General features: G+C 41.7%; 1 protein-coding gene across 1 annotated transcript; it reads left to right on the top strand.

Moving 5' to 3' along the window:
* Nucleotides 1–10,564: 10,564 nt before the first annotated feature.
* Nucleotides 10,565–13,083, top strand: LOC147461664 (uncharacterized). The gene has a single exon (XM_086509156.1). It carries the CDS (start codon nucleotides 10,737–10,739, stop codon nucleotides 12,825–12,827), a length of 2,091 nt encoding a protein of 696 aa, XP_086365282.1. The 5' UTR covers nucleotides 10,565–10,736; the 3' UTR covers nucleotides 12,828–13,083.
* The last annotated feature ends 217 nt before the right edge of the window (nucleotides 13,084–13,300 follow it).

The raw sequence follows: 13,300 nt of genomic DNA, 5'->3' as shown, positions 1-13,300 counted from the left end.
TTCCCTTGCTTAAAGACACAGTCGCCTTTAAGTGGGAGGTTGTTGGGGTATAGGCGCTTGTGCCTTGCCCGGCCGCCCAGAGTCTGGGCGCCCACTGACTTGTATACCTTATACATAGCATTAGTGTATAGGGGGCTGCTCACTCTTTGAGTCTCCCCACCCATATCTGTGTGTCGTGTGTCTCCTTCTCTCTCTCACTCTCCGTTTGTGGTGCTCTCCGATCCCCTTCAAGTTAACCAAGTGCTAGAGGATATGCTACGAGCATACGTTAGCAAGAAACAAACAGATTGGGAAGAGTATCTACCTCTTCTTGAGTTTTCTTACAATAGTGCTAAGCATGTCATGACTGGATTTAGTCCTTTCATGCTCATGTATGTTTTTCAACCTAGGTCACCCATTACGGTGGGGTTGGCAAACAAAAAACTCCAACAGGTTAAGGACTTCCTCCAAGACCATATGGATATGCTAAAACTCGCTCGTCAAAATGTCCGACAAGTGCAAGATGAGTATAAGAAGTACGTTGATGAGAAAAGTAGGCAAGTTACCTTTGAGGAAGGGGAAGAGATATTTTTGCGTGTGCCAGAGCATTCAGAAAGTCTGAAGATTGGGCCAACACCTAAATTATCTCCAAGATATTGTGGTCCTATAACATTTAATGGTCTATAAACTTGTGTGTAGTAGAAAATAGCATGAACATAGTGAGCATTTCATTAGAATAGAATCCTAATGAGAATAACAAGAGTGCTTGGGTGGAGAGAGCAACCAAAAGTATAACACCTAGTTAGATAACACGAACAATACTTCAAAAGAGAGAGAAATTAAGCTATTGACAACAGTTGAGGACCGGATTTACATGGAGCTGGTCCCCCCTCCAAAAGGCTTTGTATTATGGTTTCTCCCATCAAGAGAGACATTTTACAATACAATTCTTTGTGTTCCTTCAATACTAGCTAGTGCAATGAAGATGGAAACTTCAAGCACTAAGCAAAACACTTATTAAACACAACATCAATTCTCTCACGGTCTCAGACCCAAGACATCACACACCTTCGAAGATGGTGAGAGCTAGCAGGGTATGAGAGTAGATTGAGAGGAAGAAGGAGTAGTCTTACGAGAAAGATGTACATCTCCTCACATAATCACTCATATTAGCATAGCTTAGATTAGTAATTAGCATGTTAGAGGAGATGAGCATGCATTGAATCTTGGCTCTTGGTTGGATTTGCATCACAAAGCCAAGAGTTGTTGGTGTAGGCCTCCCTTCTCACAAGCTTGGAGTAGGTGATAAGCTTTCCATTAAAGCTTGAGAAGGAGAGAGAGAGTCTTCTTGCTTCACACATGAGTTTGTGTGAGTGTGTGTGGATAATGCCTTGAGAAAATAAGTCCCCCTCTCTCTCTTGGTCGACCCCTCTTGCTATTTGCTCATGTTGCAACCCTATTGACCCTTTCCAGGCTTAGCCAATGAGAGTATTAAGAAGCATAAGTGATAGCCTTCTGACATGTGTCCCCCTTTCCCCTTTTGTGAGAGCTTTAGGTAATTAATAAATGCAACTAAAATCTCATTGGACCCCTTTGCCTCTTGGCCAATAGGAATCAAGCAAGCCATTGGGCTACTGAATGCTCATTGGACCCCTTGGGAGACTGTCCAATAGCCTTCTAAAGAGCTTAATTCTTTTAGTTTCTTTTATTACATGTTTTTAAATTACTTAAACTGGATTTACTCTAGCCTAATTCTCACTGGTCCACCTCCAAGGCCATCCAATAGGATTTGAGTACACCTTGTGGGCATCTGGCCTAGGGAGCTGACATGTGTCCCTCATTCCCTTTGTGTAAAGGGAGCTTGTGTGAGTGTGTGTGCGTGTTTCTCTACTTCCAGAGATCGCCCCCTCCTATGTAGGACTTGTGAAGACTTTTTGGGAATACAAAGCATCCAATTTCCCTAGTGTTTGACCTTTGGACACAACCTTTGAATTTTGGAACCTTAGCATTGTGGAAGTCTTAATGGGCTTAACCTTAGGGTCTTTTAAGCCCATTGTTGCACCTTTCTCTTTTGGAGATGCCCCCCCCTTTGGATCCCTATTTTCCCTCCTTTGGATCCCTACTGTGGCCGGTCTGCCAGCTTAACCAATATTCTAGCTTTTTCTCCCCTGGCACTTCCCCAAATTAAATGATCAGTTTAACATGAGGAAATCATTTAGGAGAATTAGACATTAGTTATTATGAAAGGGCCTTTCAAGATACTCAAGCAAGTTGGTGATCTTGCTTACAAACTCTCGTTACCAACACACTATTGTGTCCATCCGGTATTTCATGTAAGCCGTTTACGTAAATGTTTACATGGGGACGACAATGTCATTGACCAACAAATTCTGGTAGATTTTGTTGAATCTCCTACCCCACCACATGAACCTGAGCAAATTCTCGACTATCATGACTTATGTACGCATCATCATGTACGTCGTCAAGCTTTAATCAAGTGGAAAGATCGACCTGAAGAAGGCTCCATTTGGGAAAACATTGGTGTTCTTAAGAAGAAATTTACCACTTTTGTTTTCAAGGAAGAAAACATTCTCTAAGGGAGGAGTAATGTTATGCCAAGGGCATTCCCAGGGGGGGTCACGGACCACAGTGTGGTGAATCCTTACAAGGAAGTTCCCTGGGCACCATAGTGTAGCTAGTGAGAAATGTGAATGGTTTGGGGAGAAGGTAGTGCCTAAACTTCTACATGCATAAATCACACTCATCATCATGAGATCCACCTCAATATAGCCTCTTTCCACCTAGCACAATAGATAGACTTCATGTAGTGGGAAATTTTACCTCGTTGAAGAAGCATAGCTTCAATAGCATCCTCACCTATTGATGGATCCATAACGGGGGGTAGGTGGGGGGGGGGGGGGCACTATGTATAAATTGTGTATATCACGTGCATTCAAGGACTATTTATAAAACTTCTTATTTGTGAATTTTTTACAAATAAAATGTATCCTTTTTCTATTCAATCTGTATTTTTGTTTTATAGTTCCATCTTATGGTACCATTCTATATGTGAAAGTGTGAGAAAAAAAAAAATTAATAACCCCTTATGTTGCACTCACTATAGTCACATAATTATTAAGTGAACTCCTCGAGAGATAGAGAATATCTCAAGGCACACAATGGAGAATAAATCACTAATTGTGCGAGTACAAGATAAGGTAGCCCTAGTGGGAGTTACCACAGCGATATGGGGGTAATAAACGCGATAATATTTATGGTAATATTGGCCAGCCCATTTTGGACTCTCTCTCTCTCTCTCTCTCTCTCTCTCTCTCTCTCTCTCTCTCTTTTCAAATCGTGATAATACCCTAGTGGGAGTAGTCGCGGTGATTAGGGGTAATAGACACGATAATACACGTGGTAATATTGGGCAGCCCATTTTGGACTCTCTCTCTCTCTCTCTCTCTCTCTCTCTCTCTCTCTCTCTCTCTCTCTCTCTCTCTCTCAACCGCGATAAAAATCTGCGGTAAACTTTTGTAAATTTCATAGTGATGTTGGGTGCATTCAACGCTTTCATACGGGTTATTATGACTCGCTTGAATTTTGTCTCCTCTTGTGCATTCCCTTGTGGTGCAATAATTAGAGTGGTATTAGTCTTGCAAAAGACTACGTGCAACATAATAAGTGAAAACATATTTTTGTGCATTATCATTATGTGCGACAATTAAAGTGTTATTAGTCTTGCAAAAGACTACATTGTACAATATAATAAGTCAAAGCATAATGTTGTGCATTACCATTATGAAGTACGCAAAGTAACTATCATGATTGAACATTATCCAAGTGACTAGATAATTGTAGGTATTCTTACCAAAGATCTCAACCAGTCATGAGTCATTGCACTCAAAGCTTGGATTTGCCTCAACTTCACTCCTTCTAGATTAGAGGTTCTAATGCTATGGTAGCTTTATACATATGTCATTGTAATCTTGTAGGCACCATGCACACTTCACACTTGCACATTGCGACCTCTTGGTAAATACACAATGCACTTTCACACCATTACTTATGGTTCATATTTTCACATTTACATAGGGGCTTGGGTTTTTCCCTTGTACTCCACAAGGGTTTTTTCTTCATCCAAAGCTAGAGATCTTTATCTGAGTGGGGGTGTCAGAGCTATATATTACTCACTCTACCTAACTTGGTCTCACGTATACTTGTCCTCAATATGAATAAGTCTTTGGAAGCATACATGGTGTGTCTCTTACCTCTCTCTCTCCTCTCTCTCTCTCTCTCTCTCTCTCTCTCTCAACATTATACATATGTGGACATTAGCTAGAACATTGGTATGAATTGATTTCCATCTAGATGTCTCTCAAATGCCCTCCTTCATATCTAAATATAAGTTCATGGATGCTTTTCATGCCGTACTTGTAAGTGATTTCTCTTGTTGCACCTTTATATCAATGTTGTGTTGCACTTAAGAATCTTCATATCACATCCAAAAATGTGTCATTTATTTGCCCCATTTATTCTCTCAAGGAGGCTAGTTTGAAAAAGAAACTCAATCGAGAATATCAAAGACATGGTAGGGCACCTGCCTTGAGGAGTTATCAATTGTTTTAACCTCTTTATTGAAATCAATGATTAAGTTCATGGTAAAAAGTTTTTCAATTACATTGAATGTGGCAAGCAAGACAATGTTTTTTTGAGATTGCTTTCTAAAGCATGTTGGGTTGTCGATTGCAATGCTTGCATTCAATACTTTCATGAGGGTTATTGTGACTTGCTTGAATTTTGTCTCCTCTTTTTTTTTTTCCAAAACTCACAATTGTGAGTGAATTATATTGAGCAGCCCAAAAAAATTACAAGGTCATGGTCTTGTTGAGCCATGACATCATCCAGAGACTATAATTGCATCAGGGCAGCCACCCCCACCAACCTACCGTCTCTTCCTCGATACACATGATCCAAAAATTTGTCCTTTTGAGATCTTTATGCCGTGCTGGGAATTCCATCTACTGACAACAATGCACAAGTAGTCCTAGACCAATCCTCCAAGTGTTGCTTGCGTCCGAGCGTCCATATTAGCACTTTGCTTTCTTGAGTAATTTCTGCGAAGCTTGCCACCTCATAACCTCCTTCAAACACACAGCGGTTCCTTGTCTGTCACACATTATGTAAAAAGAAATATTTGACGATTTGAGTGCTGACGAGGAGGGCAGGACTTCCTGAATTCTTGCCTCCAAGGAATAGGTCAGTCTTGAAGAACCTAATTTTCCATGTCTTTGGATCCACTAGCATATTTTCCCTACGAGGCCTTTAATTGTTGGGCAGTCCATGAATAAGTGGGCCAGATCTTCTCTAGCCATCCTGCATCCCAAGCATCGATCTGACCCAATCCCTCTCTCCTGAACCTTCACCCCCGTCGGTAGAGCACCCCAAATTACCTTCCATAGAAAGACCTTCATGTGTTGCAGAACCTTTGGCTTCCATATGTACTCCAATACTTGCTCCCACCTTTCCTCCGGCCATTGCTTTTTCTAGCCCCTAAACGAATTTTGTCTCCTCTTATGCTTGGGAAGGTCACCTTAAAAAAATATAACTTATCAAGTGAGTTCAACAGAAGGGTACTTAAAGGTCTTGAAACTTACAAAAATATATATACATAAGAATGCTATTTTTTCAAATTTGAAAAAACCTTACAGATGTTAAATGAAAAGGGTGATCATATTCTTGAAAAAGTTTATAAATAAGGGGTTTTACAAACATTTCTTGAACGTACGTGATATGGTAGTTTTACACATAGTGAACTCCCCGAGCTCTTATGCTTGCAACATTGGATTTAATCACTGATTTTAAAAAACCATTACATTATATGGGTTCACTTTGAAGCGCAACATAATTTGGGTATTCATGAACATAATAAGTATTCTTCTATTTCTTATATACCCCTTCCTTTGCTAATAGAGGAAAGTATGTTGCCTCTCTCTCTCTTCTTTTTTTTTTTCACCTTTCCACAATAAATATTTGTGGCAAACAACTCCTTCTCTTACAACGAATCTTTGAACATGAGAAGCTTGTAAATCATGCAAGTCTGTATTAACACACTAGTGTGAAGGAAATCTCCAATGGTGACATTCACCACCTAATATTTTATATAAACCAAGAAAAAATGTTTACTTGAGTTGTAGTCCCACAATGTGATTAATTCTTGGCCAACCTCTACTTGGTGGTGAGATTATTTTACTCTACTCAAATGTGAACTTCATGGTACTTCTCTGTCTTTAGTTCATTAAACTCTTAAAGAAAAAGGAAATATGAGAAACTTTTAATAGAGAATTTCCACAGACACTAGCCATTTGAACTCGCAACGCTGATTGATTGAGTTGGAAAACACGGCATTATGAGTTAACATAAGTAACTAGATGGTATTGCCGTGGGAAATCTTCTCATGGGTGGTGGGCGTGTGTGAATAAGAAAAGGAAACTAAAATAAACTTTCTATTTCCCAATTATTGTAGATTGGTTCTCTTAGTTCCCTCTTGCCTAACAGGACTTGAGTTCAAAGCTCACTGTATAGATATTTTAGGTCTCTAGAAATCACTCCTAAGATGTTATTTTACTTTTCCCTTTTGTAGAAGGGAAATTAACCCTCTCATTTATCAAGGCAACACATAATTGGATGAGAAAGTGTAGGGTTTCTAACCTGGGAATCAAGACCACCTACATTTGTAGAGTTTGGAGGGACGAATGAAAGTGTGTTTATATACCTTTTCCAACCATGCTTAATTTATTAGCTAAGGTTTAAGGTATACAAAAGGGTTGTGAGAATAGGTAGCATGTCTTCCCCAGGATCACGAGTGACCGTGTTTTGTGGGAAAACACTCTAATTTTTCCAATTTGGAAATGCAGCAAGTTTTTGTGGAAGACATCTAAATGTATTGATGGATGAAATTGTTGAATTGTGTGTTTTTTTTTTTTAAGCCAATCGCACACATCATGTGTGAGGCGATACAAACTTTCGTGAGCCCTACCAAGATTGCTTGGCCGCACTCAAACCCATGACCCAAGTCACGGCAGTGCTCAACCAACCAAGATATCTCCTTTGGACAAAACTACTGAATTGTATTTTAATAGGATAGAAACTCTTCTTTAATGCCATCATAATTTCTTGGCAAGAGTAGATGATATGTAAAAAATGTTTCTTTGTCTAAAAAAGACAACAAGCTCACCTTTTAGGTGATTCAGTCCAAGCGTAAGGTCCTCAACTTTCCAGCTCAGTTGTTGTAGCATCTTCAAAAGAGGGTGCCCCTTTAGTCTTGACGGCCTATCACAAGGCCAACAAAATGTGTGTACCTTGCATGGAGCTAGTGCAAGCATTGGCGCTTTTTTTGCATAGATTGTTGGACTCTGCTCATGTACTCAAGCTCGCCATTACATGTGAGTCGCTCTTGCTTACTATAATTGAGTGGCGTGCATCGGTAAGCCATGGTTTCTTATGTTAAAGTGGTTTTTCTTGCCTACACCTTTGATGCAGGGTTGCCATTGGCCTGTTTCCTGCATCAAGCTCATGTACTCGAGATTGCTATTACATGTGAGTCGCTCCTACTTACTAGATGGGTGGTGTGCTTGAATTGTGGGCTACAAAGGCACCTCACCAACAATTGTCCATATCTTTTGGACATTTCATTGCATCCTCTACCATCCAACAATACAGTACATTATCAAAAGGGCATGCATGGACGAACCCAATCGTAAATAACAATTTCGTGGAATCCCTCCTTGATGTAGGTATATTGTTTCTAACAAGCAACAATTTGTGTAAGACGTTAAACAATGTACAAACACTTGTATATGACCATGCATACAAACACTTATATATGACCATCCATACACACTTTGTAAATCCATGAGAGCTAGCAATGCACGTACATTGGAAACTTTGACCCCCACATAAAGAATTTGGTACAATGCACGTTGTGTTAGTCTTCTCCTCTCATTCAATCCTTAGCTTTCGTTGCTAATTCATCATTCTATTGTTGTGGAAGTACATCACCAACACTACTAGAAGCTCTTTAGATTATCGAGGCAAATAGAATGACACTTTTTGGAATTTTTGCCACCATCGTAACTACCGTCAATATTTGTGTGGATATGCATGCCGCAAAAATCAATTGTGATATTGATGCATATACCAACGCTAGTACTAACTGTGATATCAACATTCTATGAGGGCAAAAAAAAAAATCAAACTAATAAGCTCGTGATAAGAAACAAGGTCACCTTCTCCAAATTTGCTACATGTAAGCTTTTCCTCTCTCTCTCTCTCTCTCTCTCTCTCTCTCTCTCTCTCTCTCTCACACACACACACACACACACACACACACACTTTCTTTCAAATTGAGCATTGGCTAATGGGTGCCACACCTACTATGATTGACGCCCGTGTGTGACATGAGCCTTAGTCTCTCTCTCTCTCTCTCTCTCTCTCTCTCTCTCTCTCTCTCTCTCTCTCTCTCTCTCACACACACACACACACACACACACACAGTTCAAAACTCGTTAGAAAGATCTTCAAGGTCTCTTGAGATTGTTCCAACCTCGTTAAAAGTTTTTTCTCTTTATTTTAACAATAGAAGATTTACATAGAGGCTTGGAGCCCATTTGCCACCAGGAGATTGATTTTAAAAAAAGATGCTCAATGTCACAAATTGCTGACATGTGAAGCCGCTAAAGACCCAAAAGCTTAGGGCTCTTTCGACTTAACCCTAGCCAATCTATAGATCCCAATCGAGGGGCCTAAAACCCTAAGAGAAGCAGAAGAAGAAGGAGAAGTTCCCACCAACTTCGAGATCCTCGTCGAGTGGCCCAATTAAAATCCTAACCCACTCAACTTATGGTACCCTGTTTGATGGGGCTGAAAATAAAGGGCACGCATACACACAAAAAATCAACCTTGCATCAAAGCTGATGACATGGCAGTTGTAGACTCGTATGATAAGACCTTTGCAAATGGCATATATTCTCACACAAACAAGAATCATCCTCAAAATATACCATCAACACATATTTGATATGCATACAATAACTTGTTAGTGGTTTACACTATTTGAGAGACTTGGGGAAGCTCATGGTAAGACCACCAAAAATGATATTTATAGAGATCCTACATAGGGAACATACAGATTCTCTCATTTGCACCATTGAGAGTACACATACAAATACGAATGGCATCGTTGAACCACATGTGCATGAGATGACCATAGCACCTTACATGGCATACACACATCAAAAGTGTGAAGCACAATCGCAAACACCATGTTGAAGTGAAACTAAGCTTCTAGCAGAGGCTAATATAATCTCTCTCTCTCTCTCTCTCTCTCTCTCTCTCTCTCTCTCTCTCTCTCTCTCTCTCTCTAAACGAGGAAGGAGGTGAGATACCAAGTTGCACAAATAGGCCAAAAAATGAGCAAGTATCAACTAAATGAGCCTGATTACTATACTAAAGAATTAGCTGGTCACTGCTAGAGAGGAGAACAAGAAGCTCAAGGTTACTACAAAGGGATGTGCACCAACATAAGGAGTACTTAGCCTTGATCTGGGAACACAAGCTGAAGAGCATAAAATTGAAGGCAAATCAGGAAGAAGCAAAAAGGTTTAAGGAGCATATGATGAGGAGTAAATGAAGGACTACATCAAGACATTAGAAAAACATTTAGAACATGTCCGACAAATCCTCATGGTACAACAGAACCCTCATGAGCTGCCCCACTATTGATGATATGGCTATGGAACAAGAAGAGGATTGGTTGTCCAAACTAAGGGATGAAGCACTAATTAAGCTTTCAGAGGACCATGATAGCTTGAAACTCATGCTAGGCACACAAAGGACAACATGAGGCTTCAAGAACAATATAGGGATATGAGAAACAAACTGCATGACACATATGGGAAAGCAGAATTGGTGCTTGCATTCAACAAATAAAGTACACTCAAAGGGATAGGAAAAGAAGCCCCGGTGGGAGCTAATTGTGGAAAACAAAAGGCTACATGATGAATTGCAAAGTTCTTTAAAGTAGGCCACAAATGCCAGTTTTTTAAGAATTGCATCCCATGTGCTTTACAGTGAGCTCATCAAACTCAATAAGCCATTGCCCCAATTCTTCAAGGAGGCTCACCAATTGGTGAACAAAATTTGGGAGTAGCGATTTACCTGCAGGAACCCATGTGCAGGGAAGTTACATGCCATAGCTTTTGACAGAACCATATGCCAAGAAGTTACATTGGCTGTCGAAGGTGGCTGTAATTTCGTGCAGACTGGCATGTGGTAAGAGCGAGCAAGACCCATTGAAGGCGGGTCTCGCAACCTCATAGCATTATAGTCACATCAATCCCTCTCTCAGCTCGCAACTCACGTAAAGGAGTAAGGGTGGTTTCACAAGGGGGCCATGCGGCAAAAAAACATCGGCGGCGCCCGCACATTAACAGTTGTATCCCCTCCTCGTCCAAAAGTGTGTCCGACATCCAGACAAGGGGGCCATGCGGCGAAAAAACATCGGCGGCACATTAACAAATTGTATCCCCTCCTCGTCCAAAAGTGTGTCCGACATCCAGGCGGACTGTAGGCGTGAAGTCCTTTTCCTCCCTCTTTAGGTATTGCTTCGCCTTCCTCCGCGCATCAAAGATTTGCAGCTCCAGTCGGGTAAGCTCTTGCTGCTCGCAGATCTGCTCCAGTTGGCTTCAGAGTTTAATATGGACGCGCATGATGCTGAGGTTTCCCATTATAACTCTCAAAGGGCTCTCGCCGACAAGGGCTTCCGGATTCCGTTTCGAGGAACTGCACATGAGGAACTGCACAACCAGCTTGTTAAGCATCGCTGCACAATGAAAAGTGAAACTCACTACAGTCCCTATTGTGCCCTTGTACAATCATCAGGTGTAGGCAAGACAAGAGCATTGATGGAATTGAGTAAGCTGGGTGTGTATGTTTGCTATTGCAGCCTGGCGAGTCACTCGTCAACAGCCTTCCCCCCGAGGACAGGTGGTCTTGCAGATAAGCTTGCTAACACATTCACAGAACATGGTATGGTGTTTTACTTGAAGGCGTGGCTCAGCATACTGGCTGCTCACATTAGTACCACATCTCCAGAGGTTTGGAAGCAAGATCAGCTTCCTGATGAGCATGGTTCTCACGAAGGTGGCCTTGCTAAGAAGATACTGAAGGAGTGGATGAAATCTGACTTGGATGACACGTACAAAGGCAAAAATCCAGACGCGTGGAGCATTGACACTTGTAGTGAAGTAATCAAGTCTGTTGAAAAAGCGTTGCAGAAGAAGTGCACACAATGCTCACCTGGCGAGAAGGAGGCATGTATTCACACCCCTTGCAGTGTCGTCTTTGCCTTTGATGAAGCAAGAGGGCTGCAAATAAAACACCCAGGATCAACATCGATGACCTTCTCCCCATTCTATCAAATCAGGAGGGCCCTCAGGATGTTTTTTGGCCATCAGACCTTCAGTGCAATTATGCTAGACACCTCTGCTAAAGTTACCAAACTGTTACCCAGCAAGCACGACGAGGACAGTGAGAGGGCCAAATCGATGGGTTTCAAATTGGCACCTCCAATCTACTCCCTCCCAAATATGTCTCTTTTCAAGGAAACTGCAAGTCATGGAGTTCCTGACTGCTTCCAACCCGAGCATTGGTTGAAGCAAGGTAGGCCAATGTGGTCTGCCAGGCTGGAAATGGGGGATTGTCCTTCCTCCGTTCGGCAATTTGCTTTGCAAAAGTTGGTTCGAACCGTCGCCGGGCCATTTGCGAGGGGTATTGATGTGAATGTGCGCCTTGGGGTCATGACTGAAAGCCAAGCGATGGCACTTTTGTCTGCTTCAGCAGGGCTCTCAATATGTGCCCGATCTGAGCTTGCAGAAGCCATGGCAGCTTCACACATGCACTTGATTCTGCGCGTGTCTGAGGATAGGTCCATGATTTATATTGGTTTGCCAGCTGAGCCAATTCTTGCGGAAGGTGCAGCCTCTGCTTTGCAGAATGATGTGGTCCAGGAAGGGGCACTAAAGCACTTGCTTGCTGCATGCATGGCAGGCTATGTGACTCCTGGACCACGAGGAGAGTTTGTCGCAAAGTTCATTCTAGTGGCTGCCACGTGGGACGCGGGAGAACGATGGCAGCTGCGGCAGATTCCTGTGGAAAAGTATTTGGAAAAGCTACTTGTAAATGGCAATGCTGATCAGACCACTTTTGACGCCCTTAAGGCTAAATGCCCAGAGGGGGGGAGCGTTTTCTTCAATTCATTCGTGCTAGTGCGTAAACCTCCAACCACTGATACATTGCATAGGGCTTTCGTATCAGGTTATGCTCTCATGTACAGGGCAGAGAACAACTTGCCAGGTACAGACATGATCATTCCAGTGTGGACTTCAAACGGCATGACCTGCATAGTTGTCTCAGTAATGAACTTGAATCGGCCTGGCTGGCTAGAAGACGTTTCTACTAAGAAAATAAGGTCAGAGTTTACAAATGTAAGGGTAGAACCAGGCCTTTTCGACATCACTATTGTTATGTCCTTGCGTGAGCCAGTCAAGGATCTTGGGGATGGGTCTGCATGGCGTCTTTGGGTATCAACTGAAGGGCATGTAGCAACAGATATGGACCCTCACATCAACCTTAGTTGTTACGGCATCGACCGCAACTTCAGTTATTTGACTGAGAACGTGAAGAAGCTCCTAAAGGAAGTGTTAATTACCGTGCCTGATGAACTTGCTGGTGCAACTGACATCGAGAAAGAATGGATCAAGGGATTGCTTCCAGAAGAATATATATAATCAGCTTCTAGTGGATGATTTCATGCTCCGTTAGGTAGTTCCGTACTAGGTAGTATGTCTGCGTAGTGAGCAGGGTTTGGTTTTTCAGGTGGAAGGCAAGAAACTTTTAGTTTGTGACTCTCAATGTGAGCAGTTAGAAGTGAGAGTCTTGCCTTGTCAAGTCGAGTTGTCTTTGCAAGTGTTTCGCACAGTTGAAATGCCTGAAACAGGGATGGATGGTGTATATGTCATTCTAGTTTAATCAGGGTTTTATCTATGCTGATGTGCTTTGGCGTTGGTGTGACCATGAGAGAGAGAGAGAGAGAGAGGGAGAGAGAGAGTATTGGGAAAATGCAAAATTAAGGTTTTTTAAGATCATTGCATTGTGTCAATGGTCCATTGCTCCTCCTTTCAAGTGTAAATTTAATTGTTTTTTAACAAAGTTGATTTTATTTAGTAAATCATTGTCGTTTACTTTTTTTGAAAGATTAATG

Source organism: Adiantum capillus-veneris, chromosome 3 (genome assembly GCF_014529385.1).
Source record: "Adiantum capillus-veneris isolate H3 chromosome 3, ASM1452938v2, whole genome shotgun sequence".
NCBI lineage: Eukaryota > Viridiplantae > Streptophyta > Polypodiopsida > Polypodiales > Pteridaceae > Adiantum > Adiantum capillus-veneris.
This window is presented reverse-complemented; position numbering and strand designations above follow the sequence as displayed.